The following is a 21,639-nucleotide window of genomic DNA, read 5'->3' as shown; positions in this document are numbered from 1 at the left end:
AGCAAAGTCAGGTCCCAGTGAGCTTTTATTGAGCCAATTCTCTTAAAAATAAGTCAGGATTTTATAATTCAGCATTTTTTTGACAATAGGTTCACAGCCTTCCTTTATAGACTTGTGTACATATGCTGTGCCAAAATCTTAGCTCTGCTGGACATTTGCCAGTTCCAAACAAAAAATAATCCTCCCCTCCCAACCCACCCCTTGTTGACAAATTCTAGCCCTCACTGTTCGTACTGGACATGGCCTGAACTGAACCAAGGATCAATGAAATACAACATCGCTTGAACTGAATGAAAAAGTATGTTCCCCAAATTTTCCAGTTTCAAGAAAGGGAAAATTGACTTATTTTCTTCCAGACATTGCCACCCCCACATCTTGGTTAAAATACAGCAAGGCTGTATCTTTGTGTTATCCTCCCTTCCCCCACCCTCTCCCCCCTCCCCCTTGCACAGGACTCCAGAATGTTGCCTGAGGAGTAGAGTTGCAGCAGGGAGATTCCTCCTCTGGCTGCTCCAACCTCCCCCCCCCCACCCCACAGAATACCATCAGATGCCGTTGCAAAGGTGGTGTGGATCACCACCCCATGGACTGAATTTTCCATATCCTGCCAGGGGACAAATGATGATTGTGCCCCAGAAGTAGCCTCTGCAGAGGTATGCGTTGCACCAAGAGCATAGGTCAGACTGCTGGTGGAAACAACTCACACCCACAAAGGATCCTGGGCACCGCAGTGCCCCTCTTCTCCACTGGCGAGATTCAGCCAGTCCTGTGCAAGCAATCCCACCCTTAAAATAAAGAAGAGTAGAATGAGATGCCCAAATCAAACTCATCTGCTTTGGTGTCCAGTTTCTGTGATCTCATCCAGCTCGAACCACAGACACAAAAGCAGAGGCTATCGGAAAAGATGCTCCCATCTCATTCTGCAATGGTTAAAAAAAGCAAAACTCAACCCACCCACCCACACCCACCCAAGGCCGTCTCTACTAAGTCCAGGGGGTCCTGGAAAGACCCCACCGATGTTTTCATCAAGGCCCTGTTTTGCCCCACCATCGAGTCACCCGAGGAGCAAAAAAGGGCCTCGACGTTTGGTCTCTCAAAATTTCTCCAGAAGCGGCTGGAGCAGTTGAGGAACTGCTGGCAACCGCTCTGTGCATAAGACATCCAATTTCTCAGGCTCCGGTTTCACATGAAGGGGTTAAAAGAAAAAAGAAAAAGTCTGGAGCATCTTTCCTTTCCGAGTCCCTCGTCACCACGGAGAGACAAGGAGCCGTTTTCAGGTGGCTTCCTGACCCAAACAAGCCACCCAAAAACGGCGGTCAGAGGTCGAGGCCGCTCCTCTGCTAGGCGGCCACAGGTGAAGTAATACTTTCCCTTGTAAAAAGGCTTCAAGAGTGACAAGAGGAGCGCGGCCCGGCTGGACAGAGCGGCCGCCTCAACTCACCGCACCAAATCAATTTCAAGATTGCCGCACACGTTTTGCCTCTGCTCTCCCCTCCTCTGGGAACAGCTGCTGCAGAAGAGCAAGAGTTCTGCTTTGGGTCTCAAGTGCCCCCCTCCCTCCCCCTCCCCAGGCCGTCCCACCCCCCAAGGACTTGCTCCTCTGATGCAGCCTCCTCTGAATTCCCAGCAGAAGAGCTTCCTGCTAATACAATTTTTGCTACGGTTACTTAGACACAACATGTTCCAAAGGGTTGTCAGGAGGCACCTGGCTCTAGGCACAGTTCTCCGAGGTCAGGGCTGGAAAGAGTTGGTGCTCTCGGTCAGAACTGCTTGGCTTGTCAGGGCAAGGAGGAGGGAGGGGGTGGGCTCCGACTATCCTTGCCCTGGTGCCTCCTGGCATCCTGCTGCTGGCAGGCCGACAGGGAATTCGTTAGACGTTTACAGGTCGAGTAGTCTCTCTCTTTCTGCCTGCACATCAGGCCAAACATCAAGCACATTGGGAGGGGCACACTTTAAAGCAACACTACTGGAATGGAAGCACAGACGCACACCCCAAGGGAGGGGGGAGAGCAGAGGGCTCGCCTTTCCTGCTCTAGAATCTCTCATCGGACAGGCTTCAAACGGAAGCGCCACAAGCTGGCAGGAGGTTCTAATGCCAGAAGCACAACCAGGACTTTTGCCTCATTGGATTCGCTTTTGGTTCTGCCTTGCTTTGAGACAACGGAGGTAACTGGGTCTCCTCTAACCCCGTAAGACAAATCCGGCTTCCCTGGAGGGTATTTTCCCCACCCCCTTTCGGGTGGGGTGGGGTGAAGAGGACCTTGCCCGACACCCAGATCTCTTCCAAATATCGCAACCCCTAAAGCAAGCCAGACCGACCGAGAGGCCTGGAGTCAACAGTGCTTGGCATCGAGTAGCGTTGCAGAAAACTGAGCCCCTCTCACCTTTAGCTGCTGTCAAGTTCTATCTATAATCCCTTTAACGCCAGCAAGCCTCATCCAAACAAAGAAAAAAGAAAGTTATATGAACCCTTAACAGAAAAACACATATTACAGAGTTTATACAAGTATACACATCCAATTTTCTTCAGAACACGTAAGAGAGGAAAAACCATCATGGCTTGGAGACAGCAAGTGCTGTGCCCCCCAAGGGAGACTCGTGGAGGGCAGTCTGTAGTGTTCTGCCAGAGCCCCGGGGGCGTTTTGGGGGGGCTCCTGCTGCAGATTGGTTGGCAAGTGGCTCTTTCCTCTCAGAGTGTGGAGGTTTCCCTCAATTAACCCAGGCGATCCAGGTTGTTTTGCTTAAATACACATATTTACAGAGTGGGTGAACAGCAACTGCATCTCAATTCCTCCATGAAAAGAAAGTTAACCAAACAAAACTGACAAGGGCCACCTTCCAGCACTGGAAGGGGAAGGAAACAGAGGTGGGGAAAGAGACTTTGACCTGAACCAAAACGACTCCTTGGGCTGTATCCAAAAGGGATTTTCTGAATGGTCTCATAGCATAAGGCACTTTGCACAAATAAGTAACAAGCTCTTTAGCTCAAAAGACAGATGAGGAGCCAGGGAGAAGTTGAAATGTACTGAGTCGGGCAGCTGTGGGTGAATTTGAAATTGCAGTCAAGGTGGAGTTTGGGAATCTTCTCATTTCAGAGTTCTTCTACTCCATCACAAAGAAAGAAATTAAAACCAGCAGTTAGTGCAACTAATGTTCAGTCAGCACACAGTGCAAACAAGTGGGAAAAACAAAAGGTATTTTCTTCCTATCTTCTGCTTTTGTCTTCACAGCCAATTTTTTTTAAAGGGGGGGAAGCTCTGTAATTTTAATTGTTCCAAAACAAAAAGATGAAAAACCCTCAAAGAGGAGCCTCCCCCAAGAAATGATGTTTCTCGTGTCCAGATCAAAGGGCTTTAGCTTTTGTGTTTAAGCAAAGCCTAGAAAAAAAAAAGGGGGGGGGAAACATGACTTTTAGCACCAAGGAAACAGGAGCAACAAGCCACTTGCCCGACTGCCGTGGCCCAGCCCATTCTGCGTCCTGCCCGTCAACGCCTCAAAGGTGCAGGCTCAGGAGGGCCCGGGGTCCCAAAGCCACATGCCAAGGTAGGTGGGCACAATCTGGTCCAAAGCTGGACTTAACGAAGATCCCTCTTTTCCCTCTTCCTTCCAGGGCACGAGAGCCCCACAGAGGCTCCTGGGAGAGGCTGTGCCAGAGGAACAGCCCTCCCCCCTTCAGTTCAGGTCACCCACCCGCCAGCCGTCCCCCAGATACCTACGCAGCAATTACGGTTTGTCATCTTCTACAGGCTCGCTGTGGTATTCTGCCACATACAGACTCTTGTCAATGTTACTAGGGATGGGCTTAATTTCTGTCCCCAGCTGCTCTTCAATACTCTTCAGGTTGAAACGATCGTCATAGGTGATCAAGTTGATGGCCAGGCCGAGATGGCCAAATCGACCTTCAAAGAGAAAAAGCAAAGGTTTTCCCTCTGGCAGCTTGCCAGAGACCAGTTTTTCCCTGCCCGGCACATGTGGCGGAGCGATGTCTTCCAGTTTCAGACCACAGGCGCGTACTGCTTTTCTTGTTTAACCCAACAGCAGCTGTAAATACCATGGGGAGCATCTTACGTTGCACAAGCAACAACTGTGCTCCTTGATAAGCCGGTAGCTGCCATGTGGAGCAGTTCAGAGACTCTCCCACCAGAGAGCTCAACTTGCCAAGCTGCTGCCTCCCTGCACAGAGAGCAGCACAGAAGCTCAGCAGGCTGAAGAACAAGTGATTTACGGGCATGATGTCCTGGGGGGGGGGGGGGGGATCAGCCCCTTGATAGAGGAATGGTGGAACTGACTAACTGCTCTCCAGCTGCTCACACAATAGGCACGGTTCATGTTCCACCAGAAACTAGCAAAGTGATGGCAAGTGACTTAATGACCATTTTTCACACTTATGACCGTTGCAGCATCCCCATAGGCACGTGATCAAAATTCAGATGCTTGGCAATTGACTCATATTTACGACGGTCACAGTGCCCCAGGGTCATGTGATCCCCTTTTGCCACCTTCTGACAAGCAAAATTGTTGGGGAAGCCAGATTCACTTAACAACTTCAGTGATTCACTTAATTATTTCAAGAAAGGTCGTAAAATAGGGCAAAGCTCATTTAACAAATGTTTCACTTAGCCACAGATGAATTAGGCCTGAATTATGGCTGTAGGTCAACAACTACCTGTGCTCTATGACTGTAATTTTTCGTTCAATGATGTCCTCACCTGATCTGCCAATGCGATGGAGATATGTCTCTGCCAGCTTTGGAAAATCAAAATTGATCACAACATTCACAGCTTGGATATCAATACCTCGGGTAAAGAGATCTGAAAAACAAACCTTGCACCTTAGAAAAACCCTGTAACACAAAGAAGACGGGCTCAGGATGACAGGATCTTTGGCTATGTAAGTACCACAAGGCTCCTATCCAACTTTTGGATTGTTCTGTAGCTGCAAGCACAAAGAAATGTTAGACTGGATCCTGCAGGTTTCTCCCTTCCTTTCTTTTATGGCAAAAGGCAACCTATTTCCCACTTTCTAGTCTCTACTTTTTGAGCTAGACTGTCTCAATTTGGAAAACAAAAGAAATGTAAAATGATTCCTTTAACAATATTGCTGGTTTAAAACATGTATTATAACAAGCCAATATAAAAGATCACATTTAAATGGTTGCAATTATAAAAAAAGGACAAGAGATATTTTACATCCATGGTCCTAATTGCTGAAAACCTCAACAGGCTTTTCTGACTATATGGAAGATATCATATCCAGAGGACTATTTCAGAGCCAAGATTTGTAGCCCAACGTGAGGATGTGCAAACTGGCAGGTAGATTCTGGCTGGAGCAGAGTGTGAAGCCATGGAGGACTTTAGTGGACAAACCAGCATTTTGCACTGAGATAGTCCTGCCTTAGGCACAAAAGCCAGCTGAGTAACTTGGGCCCATCTGGTAGATGACCAAGCTGAGCCCGAGGGAGGAGGAGTCAAATGCGTCATCAGTCTGGCGTCCCTTCGCACCACCAAGAAACCTAAATTCAGCCCATCTTGGATTCCACTGACTTAACTACCACCGATTTGCTTGCATCGTTAGTAGTTCAGGTTCTTCTAGAGAGTCTTATAATACAATTCTACGTATTCTTTTGAACTGGCCGGACTCCCTGATTTATTTTCCTGTGCTTGACAAGCTCCTTTCTCTCAGCCCAAACCACCTCACCTATGGTTGTGGGGAAAAGAAGAACTACTGGTTTTCTTTTTTTTAGAAAAAATAATAAAAGCGGGATACAAGTAGATACATTTCTACTCTTCTGGCTACCAAATGCAGAGCCTCCAGTGCTGGTGTTATACACCAGCTTTTATTGACAAAGGCTGACCTGTACCAATTGCAGCTTCCAGATAATCTTTAAAAGCAACCCCCATGTAAAAGCACATTGCATTCATCTATTTAAGAAATGACAATACTTGGGATATCCAGTTGCTAAAAGTATCGTAACAAATTCCTAGTTAGTAAAGAGCCTTTCTGGGCAATATGCAAGCCATGGAAAAGGACAAGATACTCACCAGTGCAAACAAGGTTGCGGCATAAGCCATTCCGGAAATCATGGAACACTCGATTGCGGTGCTCCTAGAAAAAGAATTTCGAAAGCTTCACCAACTTACTCTTGACCAAAGCCCAGAAGTTTGTCCTTCAGCACCTAAAGGGAAATCCAGGTGCTTCTACTGAAACACCTCTAATGGAAGAGAATGTTCACCTTGAGAAGGAATGCCTGGCCTGTGGCAGAATTCACAAGACCAATTGCTCTTCTGACACTTGCCCTGGGACCTCCGTTTGGGCTGAGTATATGAAATACGTGGAAATAGATTGACTACTCCTTTCCCTCCTACAACTAGCGCTTAAAATCCAACAGATATTCATTAGTTGCTCCAAACAGCACACTGACCTGTCTCATCTTTGCGTGAATGTAGAAGCAGGAGTAGCCCAGCTGGGAGATTTTCTTAGCTAACAATTCAACCCGTTGGGAGGAGTTACAGAAGATGATGGACTGGTTTATTTGGAGCTAAATGCAAAGACAGTAAAGTGTTACGTTGTATTCTGCTTCTGAATTGCACAGGAACTTGAAAATAAGCAGATAATACTAGACTAGAAAGCTTGGAGACAGGTACACAAAAACAAGGCAATACCTAAAGAACTGAAGAAGCAAAAATAAAAGCTGTACAGGTCATCAAATAAAACTCTTTATTATTCAAGCAATATTCTACAGGATTTCTTTCACTTGATCACTTTGGTCATGGTTTAAACCCAGTTTAGCTTAAATCTTACTTCTTACCCTGGAAAAGAGTGTGTTGAGGCAATGCACTTTCTGACGCTCTGTTACGTAAGCGTAGTACTGGGTCACCCCCTTCAGAGTCAGCTCCTCCATCAAGTTAATCTCGTAGGGTTTTTGCAAGTGGGAATTCTGAAAGAGAAGCATTCTGGCATGGATAGGCAGTCCTGGTCTTCTGAACACAACGGAGCCCAGCATTTCTGTTGCTGATTAAGTAAGCTCTGCCCCATTTTACGACCTTTCTTGCCACAGCTGTTACATGAATCACTGCAGTTGTTAAGCTAGTAACACGGTTCTTAAGTGAATCTGGCTTTCTCCCATTGACTTTGCTTGTCAGAAGCTCACAAAAAGGGGATCACATGACCCTGGGACACTGTGACCGTCATAAATATGAATCAGTTGCCAAACATATGGATTTTGATCATGTGACCAAAGGTGTGAAAAATGGCCATTAGTCACTTTTTTCAGTGCCGCTGTAACTTTGAAGGGCCATTAAACAGTTTTAAATTGTGGACGGCCTCTGGTTTGTAGTGTGGCAAGAATAACCGTGCTTCCCCTTTGCTCAATTATGCCAATTTGGGCTCATTCAACTCACCATAAACTTCTGCACACTTAGAGGGAAAGTGGCCGAGTACAACAAAATCTGCCTGTTTTTAGGTAGAGTGAGTATAATGTCCTCCATTATTTGCACAAAGTCTTGAGACAGTAACTTGTCTGCCTGCAAAATAAATTAATGCACGATAAAAAAGGGGGCAGTTGGGGGGAGCTCGTTTCATGTCTAACCAACCCTCCTCCCGGCAGGTGCCGGCCAGAGGTTAAAATGATGCTTCTTAGCCAGCCACAGGAGCCCCGATTTCAAGCTGCCCTTGACCAGAACCCACAAAATGCACCCAGGACAGCTAATCTGGTGGCGGAGGGCTCAGCTTGTAACTCGTGAAGGTCAGTCAGTTAAATGTTACCTCGTCTAGGACAATCATCTGGATATGGTCCACCTTTGCTACTCCTTTTTTGATGAGATCCAGAATCCTTCCTGGGGTTGCTATCACTACATGCACTGCGAGAAAGAAGAGCAGGTTATCAGGCACTCTGGTAAAAACGGGCAGAAAAGAGCACGTGTGTGTGTGTAATTTGGGGTTTCCCCATTCTTGCCATAGGACGTCCTACCTGTATCGTCAAGCCTCATTATATCATCTCGCAGATTGGTTCCTCCTGTGGTTGCCATCACCTTCGCCCCTCCCATGTGTTTGCTGACCTGGATGCAGATCTGACTGACTTGCAGGGCAAGTTCTCTTGTGGGAACAATCACCATTGCTGTCAAGCAAGATATAATTTGAAGCACTCTTATTCCATGATCCCAGAAGATTTTTATGCTCACGTACGTCTAGTGAGGGCTACACGAAGAGGTTCAGAAATCCAAGCGTCCTTTCTAGTTTAGAGACTTTTAATGGAGACCAAATAGGCAAGTGGCCTGAATCTGTCTAGTCCCGTTTGTCTAAAGCTAATGGGAGATGAACCCTTCTATCAGCTTTTCAAAGGTTCAATGCGGAAGCATCACCTTCCAAGTCACATTTCTCCCCAACTCACTATACAATGCAGCATGTGGAGTGTTTCTCTAACGCTTTGAAAGGGAGAAAATTGCAGTGAAGCTCCCCCACCCAGTGCTTTGGAAGAGCAACGCGGATACCCCAAGTCTCTCCAGGAGTTTAGTAGTGACTGCCTTTTCATGCTTTGAACATCAGGAGTATTAAAAAATGAATCAGTAGGACCTAGGAATACAGAATATTTACTTGAAAAATTCAAGCCCTTCTGGCATCATCTATCCCTGCCTGCTGCACCTCCGTCCGACCGCACCTTCAGTGACTTTGCAAAAAGCCCTAAAATTATTGATCATCCATATTTAATTCTTGCATCTACTCTTAGTAGGAACTCAAGCATGACTACTCCCATTTTCATACACCTCCACTCCCCCAAAGAACAAAGTACTCAAAGGGTAAGCCAAAGAAAACCAAAGCATTCTCCCCAAACCTCAAAAATGGAAGGTTGGCTTTGTGCAAAAACTCTCTTGGGAAATTTTGCAGAATATTTTCTTCAATATTGATATGGCAAGAAATGTTAATGATTCTACAGCAATTATCAACAAAAACACGGTTATCAACTGCTTTTAACCAGAAAATTCTGATCCTATTGACAAAACAATCAGCAATTTGCTTTTTAAAATAATCAGAATGTAAAGGCATCTAGACCCAAATGGCAGGGACCCAACAGAGGCAGAAGAGATTAAGAAGAGGTGGCAAAATTACATTCTATACAAGAATGAGCTTAATGTCCCTGATAACCAGGATGGTCACTGAACTCGAGCCAGATATTCTAGGTGGGGAAGTTAAATGGGCCTTGGGAAATCTGAGCAACCACAAAGCTGGTGGAGGTGACAGTATTCCAGCTCAGCTATTCAAAATCTTAAAAGATGATGTAGTAAAAGAAATCTAGGATCATGGCATCCGGCCCTCTCAATTCCTGGCAAATAGATGGGGAAGAAATGGAGGTAGTGACAGATTTTACTTTCCTGGGCTCCAAGATCACAGCAGATGGGGACTGCAGGCAAGAAATTAAAAGATGCTTGCTCCTGGAGAGGAAAGCTATGGCAAATATAGACAGCATACTAAAAAGCAGAGACATCACCTGCCAACAAAAGTGTGTATAGTCTAGGCTATGGTTTTCCCAGTTGCCATGGATGGCTGTGAAGGTTGGAGCATAAGGAAGGCTGAGCGCCAAAGCATTTAAGCCTTAGAACTCTGATGTTGGAGAAGACTCCTGCACTGAGTCCCTTGGACTGCAAGGCCATCCAACCAGTCAGTCCTAGAGGAGATCAACCCTGGCTGCTCTTTAGAAGGCCGGATCCTGAAGAGGAAACTCAAATCCTTTGGCCACCTAATGAGAACGAAGGACTCCCGGGAGGAGAGCCAAATGCTGGGGAAGACTGAGGGCAAGAGAAGAAGGGGACGGCAGAGAAGGAGGTGGCTGGATGGAGTCCTCGAAGCAGCCCTCATGGGAATAGTAGAGGACAGGAAGGCTTGGAGGAATGTTGTCCATGGGTTTGCGATGGGTCAGACAAGACTTTGCAACTAACAACAACAAAGGCATCTAGAACACAGGTGTCAAACTTGATCGTGACTTTTTTTGCCTTTGCGGAGCTGGGGTGGGCATAGCTTACATGTGATGCGACAGGATCTAGAACCATGCAACAATCTGGTTTTCTCAGACTTTCTCTTGACTAAAACCAAAAGCATTCGGCAAAAAGGAGGATGTGCAAGACGAATTCCTGGAATCACCCCAAACATGCAGTTTTGTTCCTGAGCTGAGACCTTTAAAGATACAACTCACTAGATGTCCCTGTTCAAAGGTAGCACAAACAGAAGGAGAAAGGGGAAGATGGTGTCCCACCACTCCATCCCATGTCCGGCTTTCTCAGTTATGTGGCTAACTGAATGCTGGTTTTGGATAGACTGATTCAGTGGAGCCAACCATGTGGCAAATGGTTCTCGCAATGGGCCGAGGGGAGGCAATGCTGAGTGGAGGCACAGCAGTCCCTCTTTCTACCTCCATAAAACAAAGACATCACTGTTAGCAGCAGCAGCAGCAGCGGTTTCATTGTGAAATTCTCCACGCCCTTCCAGTTAAAATGTAATAGTGATCCCAGGGCCTTACCAATTCCAGTCAAGCCCTTTTCCAAAAACCTCTGCACTTTTTTCTTTCACAAAAGTGAAGCCATTACATAACTAGCAATCTAACATGGTCCCTAGTGATGATGAAGAGTCGGTGTGGTTTGTCATCTTCCACTGACCTTGTATTTTGTCCTTCTTTAAGTCAAGCCTTTCAAGTAATGGAATGAGGTAGGCACCGCTCTTGCCGGTTCCGTTCTTAGCTCTGGCTAAGATGTCCCTTCCAGACAAAGCAATAGGAATGCTCTCCTCCTGAAAAGAAGCAGGGTGAAAGAGAAGGTAAGACTTTGAATGAAGAAGTAAAAAAATATGAAATAGCTGTCAGAAGATATAAACATAAGGAGTAAAAACAAAAGGAGAAAAGGGCCACACTTCAGATGAAGAGGCAGAAAGGTTATCTGCTTGCAACTATATTGCAAGAAGACAATATGGACCAGTGATGTCTTCTAGATGGTCTGTAGCCGGCATGACAAACTTCTATATGTAGTTTTTCCATCTGCCTCTCTAGACTGAAAAGGTTTGGAGACAGGAATGTTTCTGCTCGGTTAACAGTAACGTTAATTAATGGTTCAAACAATCATTAACTATCATAAAGAAGCCTACTGGAAACATAAAATTGTCTTGTTGTAATTCCATCTACCACTAGAAGAAACAAAAACTAGATCCTGTGAAGGAGTAAGAAATCTCAGCCCTTTATTCCAGGGACCCTCTGCTTTCCATCTCACACGAAAAGGCCATTTCCATATGCACAAGAGCGAGTCCTTCAACTGGGATGGCTTTTGCTGATAGGAAAACATGAAAGGGTGGATTCCATCATCTTATACACAGAGAAAGTGTTTTTTCCCTGGAAAGGAAGGCTTTGAATGGCAAGAGGCTGTGGAGAGCGTGAGAGAAAAGGTGAAGGGAGATACCCCAGCCCTCCTTTCTCCACTGCGTTCATCAGCCTTCCAGGCGTGCAGAATGGATACAGTTCAAGCAAAACAATGCAGGAACAGCTTCAGCAGAAGCCAATAGCACACAATACAGCATCCTGTTGGATGGAAATCCAAAGCCTATCATTTCCCCCCATTACTTATAAAAGTTACATTTCCAATCATTAATAAGCATTTTATCATAATTTACTAAACTTGCTCAGCCTACCCTATAGGTGACTAACCTGAATAGGAGATGGCTTCTCCCAGCCCATTTCAAAAATTCCCATCAGCAACTCCCGCTTCAGACAATAATCTTCAAACTCATTTCCTTTTGTTGATGTTACATCCTGGAGAAGCAAAGCAGAATCATTAACTGGCGTGATGTCAATCTCAATGCAAAGGGCATTCTGAGGCTAAGCCCAGCAGCAGAGTGGGTGCTCTGATGTGGGTTTTCTCTCCCCCAGGGGCTGAAGAAATTCTAGAAAGCAAAGGGAGTGGGAAGCAGGGAAACTGGGCTGGGCAAGGCTTTGGTGTTATGATCTAAAAGATATGTGTACTTGATAAGACGTATATGGGGGGGTAGGGGTAAATGATGATAGGAGGTGGTAGTGTTAAATTTAAGGCAAGTTGCACTCTATGCCCATTGCTGCTGCATTTTATTCAGAACTGGGACGTGGGGTAGTGGTGTAGGAGGGGGAATATGTATGTTTTTTCTTTTAGTTTCACCAGTTAGTTTAAGATGATTATTTGTGCAGCTGCATCATCTATAGCAGGCAGCCATTGCTTGCAAGAGGCATTTTGAGATGTTGTAATTTCAGAGATAGCAATCAGCAAAGTAGGCAACCTATCTCAGTGTGAATTCTGTAAGACAATGTGATTTAATCAGTTTGAAACCTTACACTTCAATGAAATGAACATCTGCTGCCAAGCATGAACATCACTTCCTTTCCCATGTTTAAAATTTTAGAAAGCCTTACCGACGTTTTGATTCTCAGGTCCTTCGGAGGGAGCTTTAAAGTCTTCTTCCAGTCATCGCCAGGTCTGAAGTGAGAAAACTGTATTAGCTACTGGACCTGATTTTGGTCTAGCCAGATCTTTACATCACATGTGATACAATCACCCTCAGGCTTGAAAAACAAAAAAATAATAGCCCTTTTAACACACCTAGAATCTGATGTACAAACTCTTCATGACACAGGAAGAAAAGGATATTTTAGGTCAGTGTAATCAAGTGTTAACACAGCATTAAGCAACCACTGGAGAATGTGGAGAGGATCTGAACATGTCATGTGCCACCGAATAACTTCTTAAGTTCAGTCAGTTATGTACCTTTTTCTCCATATTTCAAAATAGCCGCCTTCGTTTTAGTCAGATACACAGGATTGATAATGCATGGCTGGATTAAACTCAACAGCTTCCACTGTTCAACATGTATTTGTACCAATGCTCTCCAGGACCTTAGCCACTACACCAGTGTGTTGAAAGCCCAGAAGAAACTTTCTTCAACTCCTCACTGCAGAATCATTTTCAAACGTGAAAAATGCAACAGACCATAATTGAAGTTGCTTTTCCAATGCTGAGCAAGCCACAGGCAGTCCAGAATGTGCTAGGATTGAAGACCTGTGGTCTTGGAATATAAAAAGCGCTGACTTGTCAGGATGCATACGAGACGACCGTGGTGGGTGATGCTTCCAGAGCTCTCGAGAGCCAAATTCAGCTGCTGCTGCTGGTGTAGCAGCAGAAGGCACTGTTCTACACTGTCTGCCATTACCTGCAGAGCAGTTACCCTAAGCTGGAAGATGGTTATTTTCCCTGGGAAGTCCCAGACTCCCTATTTTGTTCTTTGTGGAACAACAGATCATCCCACCGTACTCTTCCATCAAACCAGGCAGGTTGGAGTGTTTGGTTTAAATGAGCAGAGATCACAGGATCAAGAGAAACTGCTACAAAGAAATGTTTTGTTAAAAGGAATCCTCCAGAAAAGATATGCCAGTTATTCACACCAATATGACCTAAATATTACCTGTTTTAGGCTGGGTAGCTCTTTGGGAGTCTTATGAAGCAATTACATGATTCACCACTTCCATTGATATAACGGTACTCCATAAACTTGCTATTAGTAAGGAAACCTCCCAAATATACAGGATTGTCTATTATATGTTAATTCTCTACTTTAAGCAATGCCTAATCAGGAAGCAATCTGACTCCTGCTTTTAGCCAAAGATACTCAATATCAGTTCTGATAAAAATAAAACAGTACAGGGTTTCTCAGCTGCGCCCAGCTGAGTGATAGCCTAAAGGCTTAGGGCTGAGTTGAATTTAAGGTGATGTTTCCTTTCTTTAGTGCTTCCTAAAGCACCTATCCGAAATCACTGGAGCCTTTTTCCCAGTATGCTGCTCAAAGTTTTTTTCAATAGTAAGTTTGGTGGCATATAAATTTAATAAATAAGCAAACGTGCTTCTCCATTCAGCTGGGCGCAGCTGAGAAACCCTGTACTGGGCTTCCAGTTAAGAGGTATCTAGGATCTCTATTGCAGTGGGGAGAGAGGGTGTCTGCAGTTGTGGAACTTCCCACTCATAGAAATCCAGCAGAGGTAGGAACCCTCCAAGTTGCTCAGCAGGCAGCCTTTCTTTAGGGTCTCCTAACAGCTGGATACCATTACCCTTTCTTGATCCCATGCTAAATTAAACTGTGTGCAGTTTGCGGGAAGCTGTATTAAAAATATATAGTCACCCTATGCAACTGACAGCACTATGTAGCAACAATAGGAAGCAAGGGATGAATAAGTAAAGTATGACAAATGTGGGACAAAATACAATTCAGGAATAGCATCAAATATTGCTGCAGTTGGTAAAACGGGTACAAGGAGGAAAGAGCTCACACTCCATCCAGGAGATTCTGGGTGTCTCACAAGATGGCTGCCGATGCTCTAGACAAGTACTCACTTGATAGTGGAGGCCATGCTCTGTGCTTGCTGCTGAGTGCCATTGTTGATTGTGTTTGGATGTTTCAGCTGGTTTATCTGTTGCTGAGCCTGTGTCCCTCCGCTTCCTGGACCACCACCAGGTTTTACTGGGCCCCTCAGCTGTCCATTTTGACTGGAGAGACCCATTATAACAGGGTTCTCTGTTCTGGCTGTACTCATGTTTGCCTTTTAAATGTCTTTCAACTTCCAAACAGTTGTGAGTACGGAAAGTGTAATAGTTTATTAGACTCTCCAAGATGAAGAGATATATTAGGTCCTGCTCAATATATGAGTCTCTTATTGCAACACAGGCAAGCACCTGTAAAGTCACTCAAGATAAACCAGTCACTTGCGCTGATGCACTGTGGAACAAGTTTTTAAAAAGTCTTCTAACACGCTTGAGTTCCGTCCAATCTACTCACTTCAATCTGGAAAGAAGACAGACAAAGCCGTTAGTACCCGCACTTGCTGGCTGCATCCACCCCCACGGACGTTTGGGGGACGCGAGTAACCTCAAAGGCGGCGAGCCCAGGCCCGGACCCCGCTCCCCTCCCCTCCCCAGAGCGGCCTTGCGGGCATCTTCTGGGGGCGGCGGCGGCGGGGGAAGGGGAGAACGTACCGTGTGCAAGACGCCCCCCAACCGCAGCCTTTTTCCTGCGCCATTCAAGGGACGGAGGTTGGCGAAGCTTCCCCGCCAAGAGACGCCGCGCAGGGACGTTTCGAAACCGCCCCCTCCCCTCCTGGCCTGCCAAATCGGGGCCGAGCGCCCGAGGCCCGGATTCAGCCAGGTTCCCCGCCCGGGTCCCAAGCAGCCCTCCAAGGGAGGCGCTTCCCCGCCTTTGTCTCAGGCCCCGCCGGCGGCAACCCGGGCCCAGCGTCGGGAGGCGGCCCAGGCCCCTCTGGAGGACGCGCGGGGGAGGCCTCGCTCCGGAGTCGAGGGTGCCGCGCGCAAGGCCGCCCCCGGCCCCGCGGAGCCTCAGCCGGACGGACAGACAGGGCCTCGGTCCCGGGCCTCGCCGCGCCGGAAAGGTCCGGCCTCCGCGGAGGCCGGGTCCGCAGCGCCGCTCTCTTTCCACCGGCGGCCGCCCGCCCGCCCACGGCCCGCCCGCCTACCTGCCTGCCTGGCGGCCGCGCTCCCTTCCCACTCCGCGTCGGCCCGTCTCGCAGCCCGTCGGCCGTGGCTCCGCTCGGACTATGGCGGCGGCGGCGGCGGCGGCGGCGACGCGACAACAAGATGGCGGCCCTTCCCTTCCTCCTTCCTTCCGTCCTGGCGCGCGCGCCTTCCTCCCTCCTCCTCCTCCTCCTCCGCCCCCTCGAGCCACGCCCACCGCCCGGCCGCGCAGGCGCCCCGCGACGCCTAAGAACCGCCGCCCCTCCTCCCTCCCTCCTTCCCCCGCCCCGCCCGGCGCGGCTCCGTCGCTTCAGCTGAGGGGGCGAGGGGGGGGCTCCGCTCCGTCCCAGCCTCCAGCGGCCTCCCTCCCCCCCCCCCCGCTCGGCGCCTCCCTAGGAAGCCGGCGGGGCTTTGAGCAGGGGGGCGGGGTCCTGCCGTTGTCGTGGGGGAAGCTCTGGAAGCGGAGCCCTTGGGGGACCATTGGAGGCTCCGGGGGTTCCGGCGCTCGAGTGTCTTCCGCCGTGCGGCTCTTTTTCGCAACAGCCGCAGCCTCGAGCTGGGAAGGAGGACACCGGCTAAACTTCCATTCAGGCGTTTCCCAGGAGCCCCCTTCCCATTATGCAAGTCCACGGGGGCAACGTTAAGAACTCTGGAAATGAGCGTTGCCCCCTCTGGTGCCAAGAAGAGGGGCAGGGTGAGTAATGGGGGAAAGGAGACGTGAATAGCCCCCCCCCCCCCCGTCTATCTCGGTGACCTCATCACAGACTTGGTTTTGGGTTGAGTCACCTTCGACTCCAACAGAGGCTGGGAACTTCTTAAAAAGAATTTTTAATTGATTGCGGCGTTGTTGCCACACTGGCCGCCGCTCATGTGTCCTTGGCCCAATTGAAAGGAAAACACCAGGCAGAATTCCTCGGGGTGAGCGAACTTCCAATGAACTTCAAAGACCTCTTTTATTAGAAAAGTTAGTTACAGCGTCATCAAAAAGGAGCGTATCAGAAGGCATATATAATCACATATGGTACAAGTAAACTAATGAAAAGTTCACAACATTCTAATCACATCATGGCAAAGGGGGGGGGGCAAAGGGGGAATAGAAAGTTACAAGCTGCATGGCATAGGGGGGAGAAGGGGCAGGTGTGGGGGTAGCTGGCTCACATAGTTCATGAGGCTGCATCATGAGTCCTGACCGTTTAGGCTGGAAAGATGTTTCAGATGTCTCTCCATCCCTGTGTGTGTGGGTGTGTTTCAGGTAGGCAAAACCCGCCCTGCACACCCACACACACCCCGGATGGATACCAACATTTGATGTAATAAGAATCTTGAAACTTAATTTGGCTTGCAAATCAGGAGGCTCCTTCTCTTGTTTGGCCCTTCCTCCCCTGATCATTCCTCTGCTGAACCGGCAACAGGCTGAGCCCCCCGTGTGTTGCTTCCTAAGCCATGGCAGAGTTTAAGTTCACCCTGGAGAATGCCATGAACTGGGTGAGTGTTGCCAGCAGCTCTGACAAAGAGGTGGGCTGCTCCGTGAACAGGGCAGAGGTGGCCCAATGGGCAGAAGCCTCGGACCCGAGAAGCCGCTTGGGACTTCTGCTGGCCTGAAGGAGGGGGAATCCCTCTGGAGGGTGCAGGAGTGCTACTTTTGGCCCCTTCTGGGTGGGCGATTGGGTGCAGCCAGGACTTGGGCTTTTATCATTTGGGCAGGAGACCACCTGGCCCTGCGGGGCGCTTTCACCTCCTCCAAAGCTTTGTCCCTGGGGAAAGGGGGCTGACGGCTTCCTTGGCTGGAAGCCCCTGGGTGCTGCCAAATGCTCAGCACCTGCATGGGTGTCCTTGTGCATCTGGGGAAGGCTGGGTGCAAGGGCTGAGGCAGCCAGATGCAGCCACAGGGCCAAGGAAGAGCTGCGGATCCTTCTCCGGAGCTCCTCGGCCTGGTGTGCTTGTTTTTGAGCCCCTTGTCTTCTGAGTTGGAATTGGCCTCTGGGGGCCTGTTACAGAAAACCCTCAAGGGGGCATGTTCAGAAGGAAGTGACTGCTTACCCCTCCTTCTTTCGCTGGCTGATTTTCCAAAGCCCTCACAGAGAGAAGGGGCAGGAGCTGGACCCCTCCATGATTGCGACGGGAGGGGCATGGTTGGAAGAAGCCCAGGGGATCCCCTAAAGCGGAGAGAAGGGAGCAGAAGGATCGGGGGGCCCCTGCCACAGAATGGTGGGCTTTGGTAGCAGCGGAAGCAGCCCTCTGCAGGGCCTGTGAGATTTCCGCTGGGGCCAGTCACCAGAACCATCTGTCCCCTAGGGGAGAAAAGACGAGAGCCGACTTCCCTTTCTTCCTCCTCTTCTGCCCCCCCCCCCGCCCAGGACTGACGAGGGCCCCCACCCTGCCGCAACCACACTGGCCGGGCACAACTCAAGGCAGCAGCTCTGCAGGGTTGGGCACCTTGACGGGTGATTGGAGAAGAGCCGCCTGTCCTTTTTTTTCCTATTCCCTCCCTATTTCATCTTCTGGCCAAGGAATTCTCAGGGTCAGCCGGTCAAAAGCACCTGAGGCTGCTTCTCTTGGCAACGTTTGGATAAAGTTGTTAGTTGAAACTACTTTGAAAGTTGAGCTGACTTTGGATTAATCTGGGATTTTATAGAGGATCTCAACCATTTTGGGATTAAGGCGTAATCAATGTACCTGCATTGCTGTGTGACTGCGGGGGCTTCAGCATGTGAGGAGTGGAAAGGAGAAACACCTCCCCCCCCCTGCCCCCCTTGCTTTCTCCCTTGCTTGCGTTTCCAGCTCCCCTCTCCCCACAGCCGGACTCCGTACAGGACTGGCCTTCTGAGCAGAAGCAGAGGTAGCCTTCAGTTCTGAGATTGCAAGCTCCTTTTTTAAATTCAAAGCTAATTAAACAATTGAAACTGCGCAGCTTTAAGGAAGGAGTGCAATGAACACCTCCCCCCCCTTCAATTTCAACATCTGCTTCCTCTTCACCTTTTGAAGCAGCAGCTTTGAACTCTATTAAAAGTCCCTCCAAAGACCTGGCTGGGGCTATGTGGGGAAAATGAAATTGGGCTTCTGAAATTGGCCAGAAGTTAAAGAAAGTTTAACTGGCTTGTGAAAATGACACTTCCCCCCCCCCACACAAAAAGAGAGGAGAACATCCAAAATATGAGAGCCTTAGAGGTTATCAGTTGAGGGTCTTTCCCCTTCAGGGGGGAAAAACCCCTTGAATCCACTTCTTCTCTCCCAAGATAGGAAGACCCTCGTAGCTCCGCTGGTTTTCCTGCCGGCCGGCCGGCCATGGGTTGTCCCAGTGAGCAAAGCCTCCACCTGTTTGCTCCAGGGGAGTCAGTGGGGGTTGATGCCCGTTGCCCTCTTGTTGGTTGTGTGGCACAGGCTCCCTTGAGGGGCCAGGATAACTGGGGGGCAGCGCCCGTTGTGGGGATTCATCTCCCAGGCCCCGGACTGTCCTCTCCTGCTCCGCTAGCTCAGCATGTAGACAATTGCAGCCCCCGAGGCTGGAATGAGGCATCTCGCTCATTGCAGACATGCAGAAGCTGCTTTTAAGTTTCTTGAGGGACAAGAGTGAAAGGGGCCTCCCAGATTTCAATCGGCAGTTGTTTCTTCATCCTCCCGGTTGGTTTGTCCAGTGGCCACAGCATGATTGTCCCCACCCTTGGAGGAGGCGAGGATGGAGGGGATGGTGGGGTCTGAATAGCCCCCCTCTGCAAGGGACAGCACACAGAAGCCCCTGCCCATAAGCCCCCTTTCCCTCTTGCTCTCTTCCCAGACCTTCGACTACAACCTCACCGACAGCGAAGGGAACTACTCCTACGACGAATACCTGTGTCCTCAGGCGGAAGGCGGCTCCAGGCAGACCTTCCAGAGTGTCCTGGTGCCCTTGGTCCACCTGCTCATCTTCCTGCTTGGAGGCCTGGGCAACCTCCTGGTGGTGGTCATCCTGTGGCGCTACAGACGCTCCCGTACTTCCACGGAGCTCTTCCTTCTCCACTTTGCCCTGGCCAATCTGCTGCTGCTGCTCACCTTCCCCTTTGGCGTGGTGGAGAGCCTGGCGGGCTGGGTCTTCGGCCTCTTCCTCTGCAAGCTGCTGAGTGCCGCCAACCGGATGAGCTTCTACGCCAGCAGCCTGCTGCTCGGCTGCATCAGCGTGGACCGCTACCTGGCCGTGGTCTGCGCCCTGCAGACCTTCCAGAGGCAGCGCGGCCTCTCCATCCACTTGGCCTGCCTGGCTCTCTGGCTGCTCTCCTTTCTGCTGGCCATGCCCGACTTGCTGTTCACAGAGGTCTGGGTGCAAAGCCACAACCTGAGCATCTGCCACTTCAGGGAGTATGGTGCGCACGGCATCAACTCCTGGCTGGCCCAACGCTTCCTCTACCACCTGGTGGGCTTCTTCCTGCCCTTGGGGCTCATGTGCTATTGCTACACAGCCATCGTGAGGCTCCTCTGCCGGTCCCAGCGGCTGCAGCGGCAAAAGGCCGTGAAGGTGGCCATTGCGGTCACCAGCGTCTTCCTGCTCTGCTGGACCCCTTACAATGTGGTCATTTTCTGGGACACCCTCGCCAAGATGGAGGTCACAGGGAAGTCCTGCACGCTTGACCAGGGGCTGAGCAGTGCCGTTGTTGTGAGCGAGGTGCTTGCCTACAGCCACTGTTGCCTGAATCCCATCCTCTACGCCTTCGTGGGCATCCGTTTCCGCCACGACTTTTGCCGAATCCTGCACGATGTGGGCTGTCTGAGTCAGGGGGCCCTGCAGGAGGTTCTGGGGCCCTGCAGAATTGAGAGCAGCACCGAGACCAACGTCTCCAGTGTCCGGCACGGGGCCTCCTCCTACTCCGGAAACACCATGTCTTCCAGCCTGCCCGATCGGTTCCCTTCTCACAAGGATCCAAGCGGCCAAGAGTGTCGGGAGGAAGGCTCGGACCCGGCTTGGGCCCAAAGCAGGGGCTGAGCCCCACATACCTTCTCTAATCGCTTAGATGCTGTTTCCCAGGAAGCTACGGGAGGCTTGGCTGTTGCCCCCGGCCTTCGCTTGTCCTGGTTCGGATTGCGCTGCTCACACACAGATCAGGCTTCCTCGAGAGCAGGGCTGTGTCCTCATTGCCTCCCTGCAGAACATGTTGCATATTTGGCCCCAGGAGGCCCTTGCCATGGTCAGTGCTGACATCACAGTCAACCCAGGCGTCTTGGAGTCAAGCGGGGAATCCCACCGCCTGGGCCCTGGCCCTTCCCCTGGCTGCTCTTTGCTTTCGGCTGCCCCAGGCAGGAACTCTTCTTTCTGGGCAGGCTGTCCCATTAGCAACTTGCCTATCTGCAGCGTGTGAGGCGAGGAAGTCCTCCGTTCCCCGAAAGAAATCCAGCCCATGTCTCCTCAATCCTCCTGTGGCCTCTGCTCGTCCCCAGGGGCAGCCAAGCCTGCAACTGCTCTCTTCAGAAACCCCTTTCCTTTGCAACCGTGCCCCCCCCCCGAGTGCCTCCCCCCCAGAGCTGCACCGTCAAGGGCCTGTTCACAGGTTTGGCTTTCCCACGATCACGGCATTTTTCACCAGCCTCTAAAATCCCCAGACTTGTTTAACAAAATTCCCAGTACTTTTGTATTTTTGTTGTAAATATTTGCTCTGGAGAATGTGTGAAACAGATTGTAAACCTTCCTTGTGCTTTCCCTTGCTTGAAATAAAGACATTGCCAGCCTTTCCCCGCTTCTTCTGCAGTTGGCCCAAGAAAAGGGGCTCAGCAAGCAGCCCAGCAGGGGGAGAGGGAGGGAGGTCTGGGGGGAGGGTGACCCACCCAAATGAAGTCCTCATTGTCCTGACAGGGGGACCTCCAGCGTGTGTCGGATGAGAGTCAGGTCCAGGGTTGCTGTGAGCTCCGAGGAAGCCTTGGAGGCCACCCCCGCATGGCAGAGTGGGACCCCCCCCCCGCCAGCCCCGCCCTTTGGGAAAGGTGTGCTGTGGGAGGGGCTTCCTGGCTTCTACCAACCAAAGACACCTCAGTCTCTGCTCCATCTTACGGGCCCCGGGAGGGGGGGCATCAGCCGGCAGAGGCCCCTCTGCTCTGCTCGCAGGAGAGCTGGCTGCCTCTCTTGACCGGAGCAGCCTCCAGGCCTTCCTTCCCACCATCC

The 21,639-nt window shown here is 49.9% G+C and overlaps 2 protein-coding genes across 3 annotated transcripts; one reads left to right on the top strand and one right to left on the bottom strand.

The window, feature by feature from the left end:
- Positions 1-7: 7 nt before the first annotated feature.
- Positions 8-15,669, bottom strand: DDX6 (DEAD-box helicase 6). Its single transcript, XM_032229077.1, has 14 exons — positions 15,518-15,669; positions 14,385-14,832; positions 12,416-12,479; positions 11,681-11,785; positions 10,647-10,776; positions 7,970-8,116; positions 7,765-7,859; positions 7,401-7,523; positions 6,809-6,937; positions 6,422-6,538; positions 6,042-6,105; positions 4,710-4,811; positions 3,717-3,899; positions 8-3,377 (listed from the first exon to the last, which is right to left on the bottom strand). Exons 2-13 carry the CDS (start codon positions 14,582-14,584, stop codon positions 3,724-3,726), a joined length of 1,452 nt encoding a protein of 483 aa, XP_032084968.1. The 5' UTR covers positions 14,585-14,832; positions 15,518-15,669; the 3' UTR covers positions 8-3,377; positions 3,717-3,723.
- Positions 15,670-15,796: 127 nt separating this feature from the next.
- Positions 15,797-21,211, top strand: CXCR5 (C-X-C motif chemokine receptor 5). 2 transcript variants are annotated; one of them, XM_032228892.1, is made up of 2 exons: positions 15,797-16,209; positions 19,291-21,211. In XM_032228892.1, the coding sequence occupies exons 1-2, from the start codon at positions 16,171-16,173 to the stop codon at positions 20,467-20,469; spliced, it is 1,218 nt and encodes a 405-aa protein (XP_032084783.1). In that variant the 5' UTR covers positions 15,797-16,170; the 3' UTR covers positions 20,470-21,211. The 2 variants fall into 2 exon arrangements, with proteins under 2 accessions (XP_032084783.1, XP_032084781.1); XM_032228890.1 differs by lacking the exon at positions 15,797-16,209 and adding an exon at positions 16,659-17,000.
- The last annotated feature ends 428 nt before the right edge of the window (positions 21,212-21,639 follow it).

Source organism: Thamnophis elegans, chromosome 13 (genome assembly GCF_009769535.1).
Source record: "Thamnophis elegans isolate rThaEle1 chromosome 13, rThaEle1.pri, whole genome shotgun sequence".
Lineage (NCBI taxonomy): Eukaryota > Metazoa > Chordata > Lepidosauria > Squamata > Colubridae > Thamnophis > Thamnophis elegans.
Note: the sequence above shows the minus strand (reverse complement) of the source record. Positions and strands in the feature narration are given on the sequence as shown.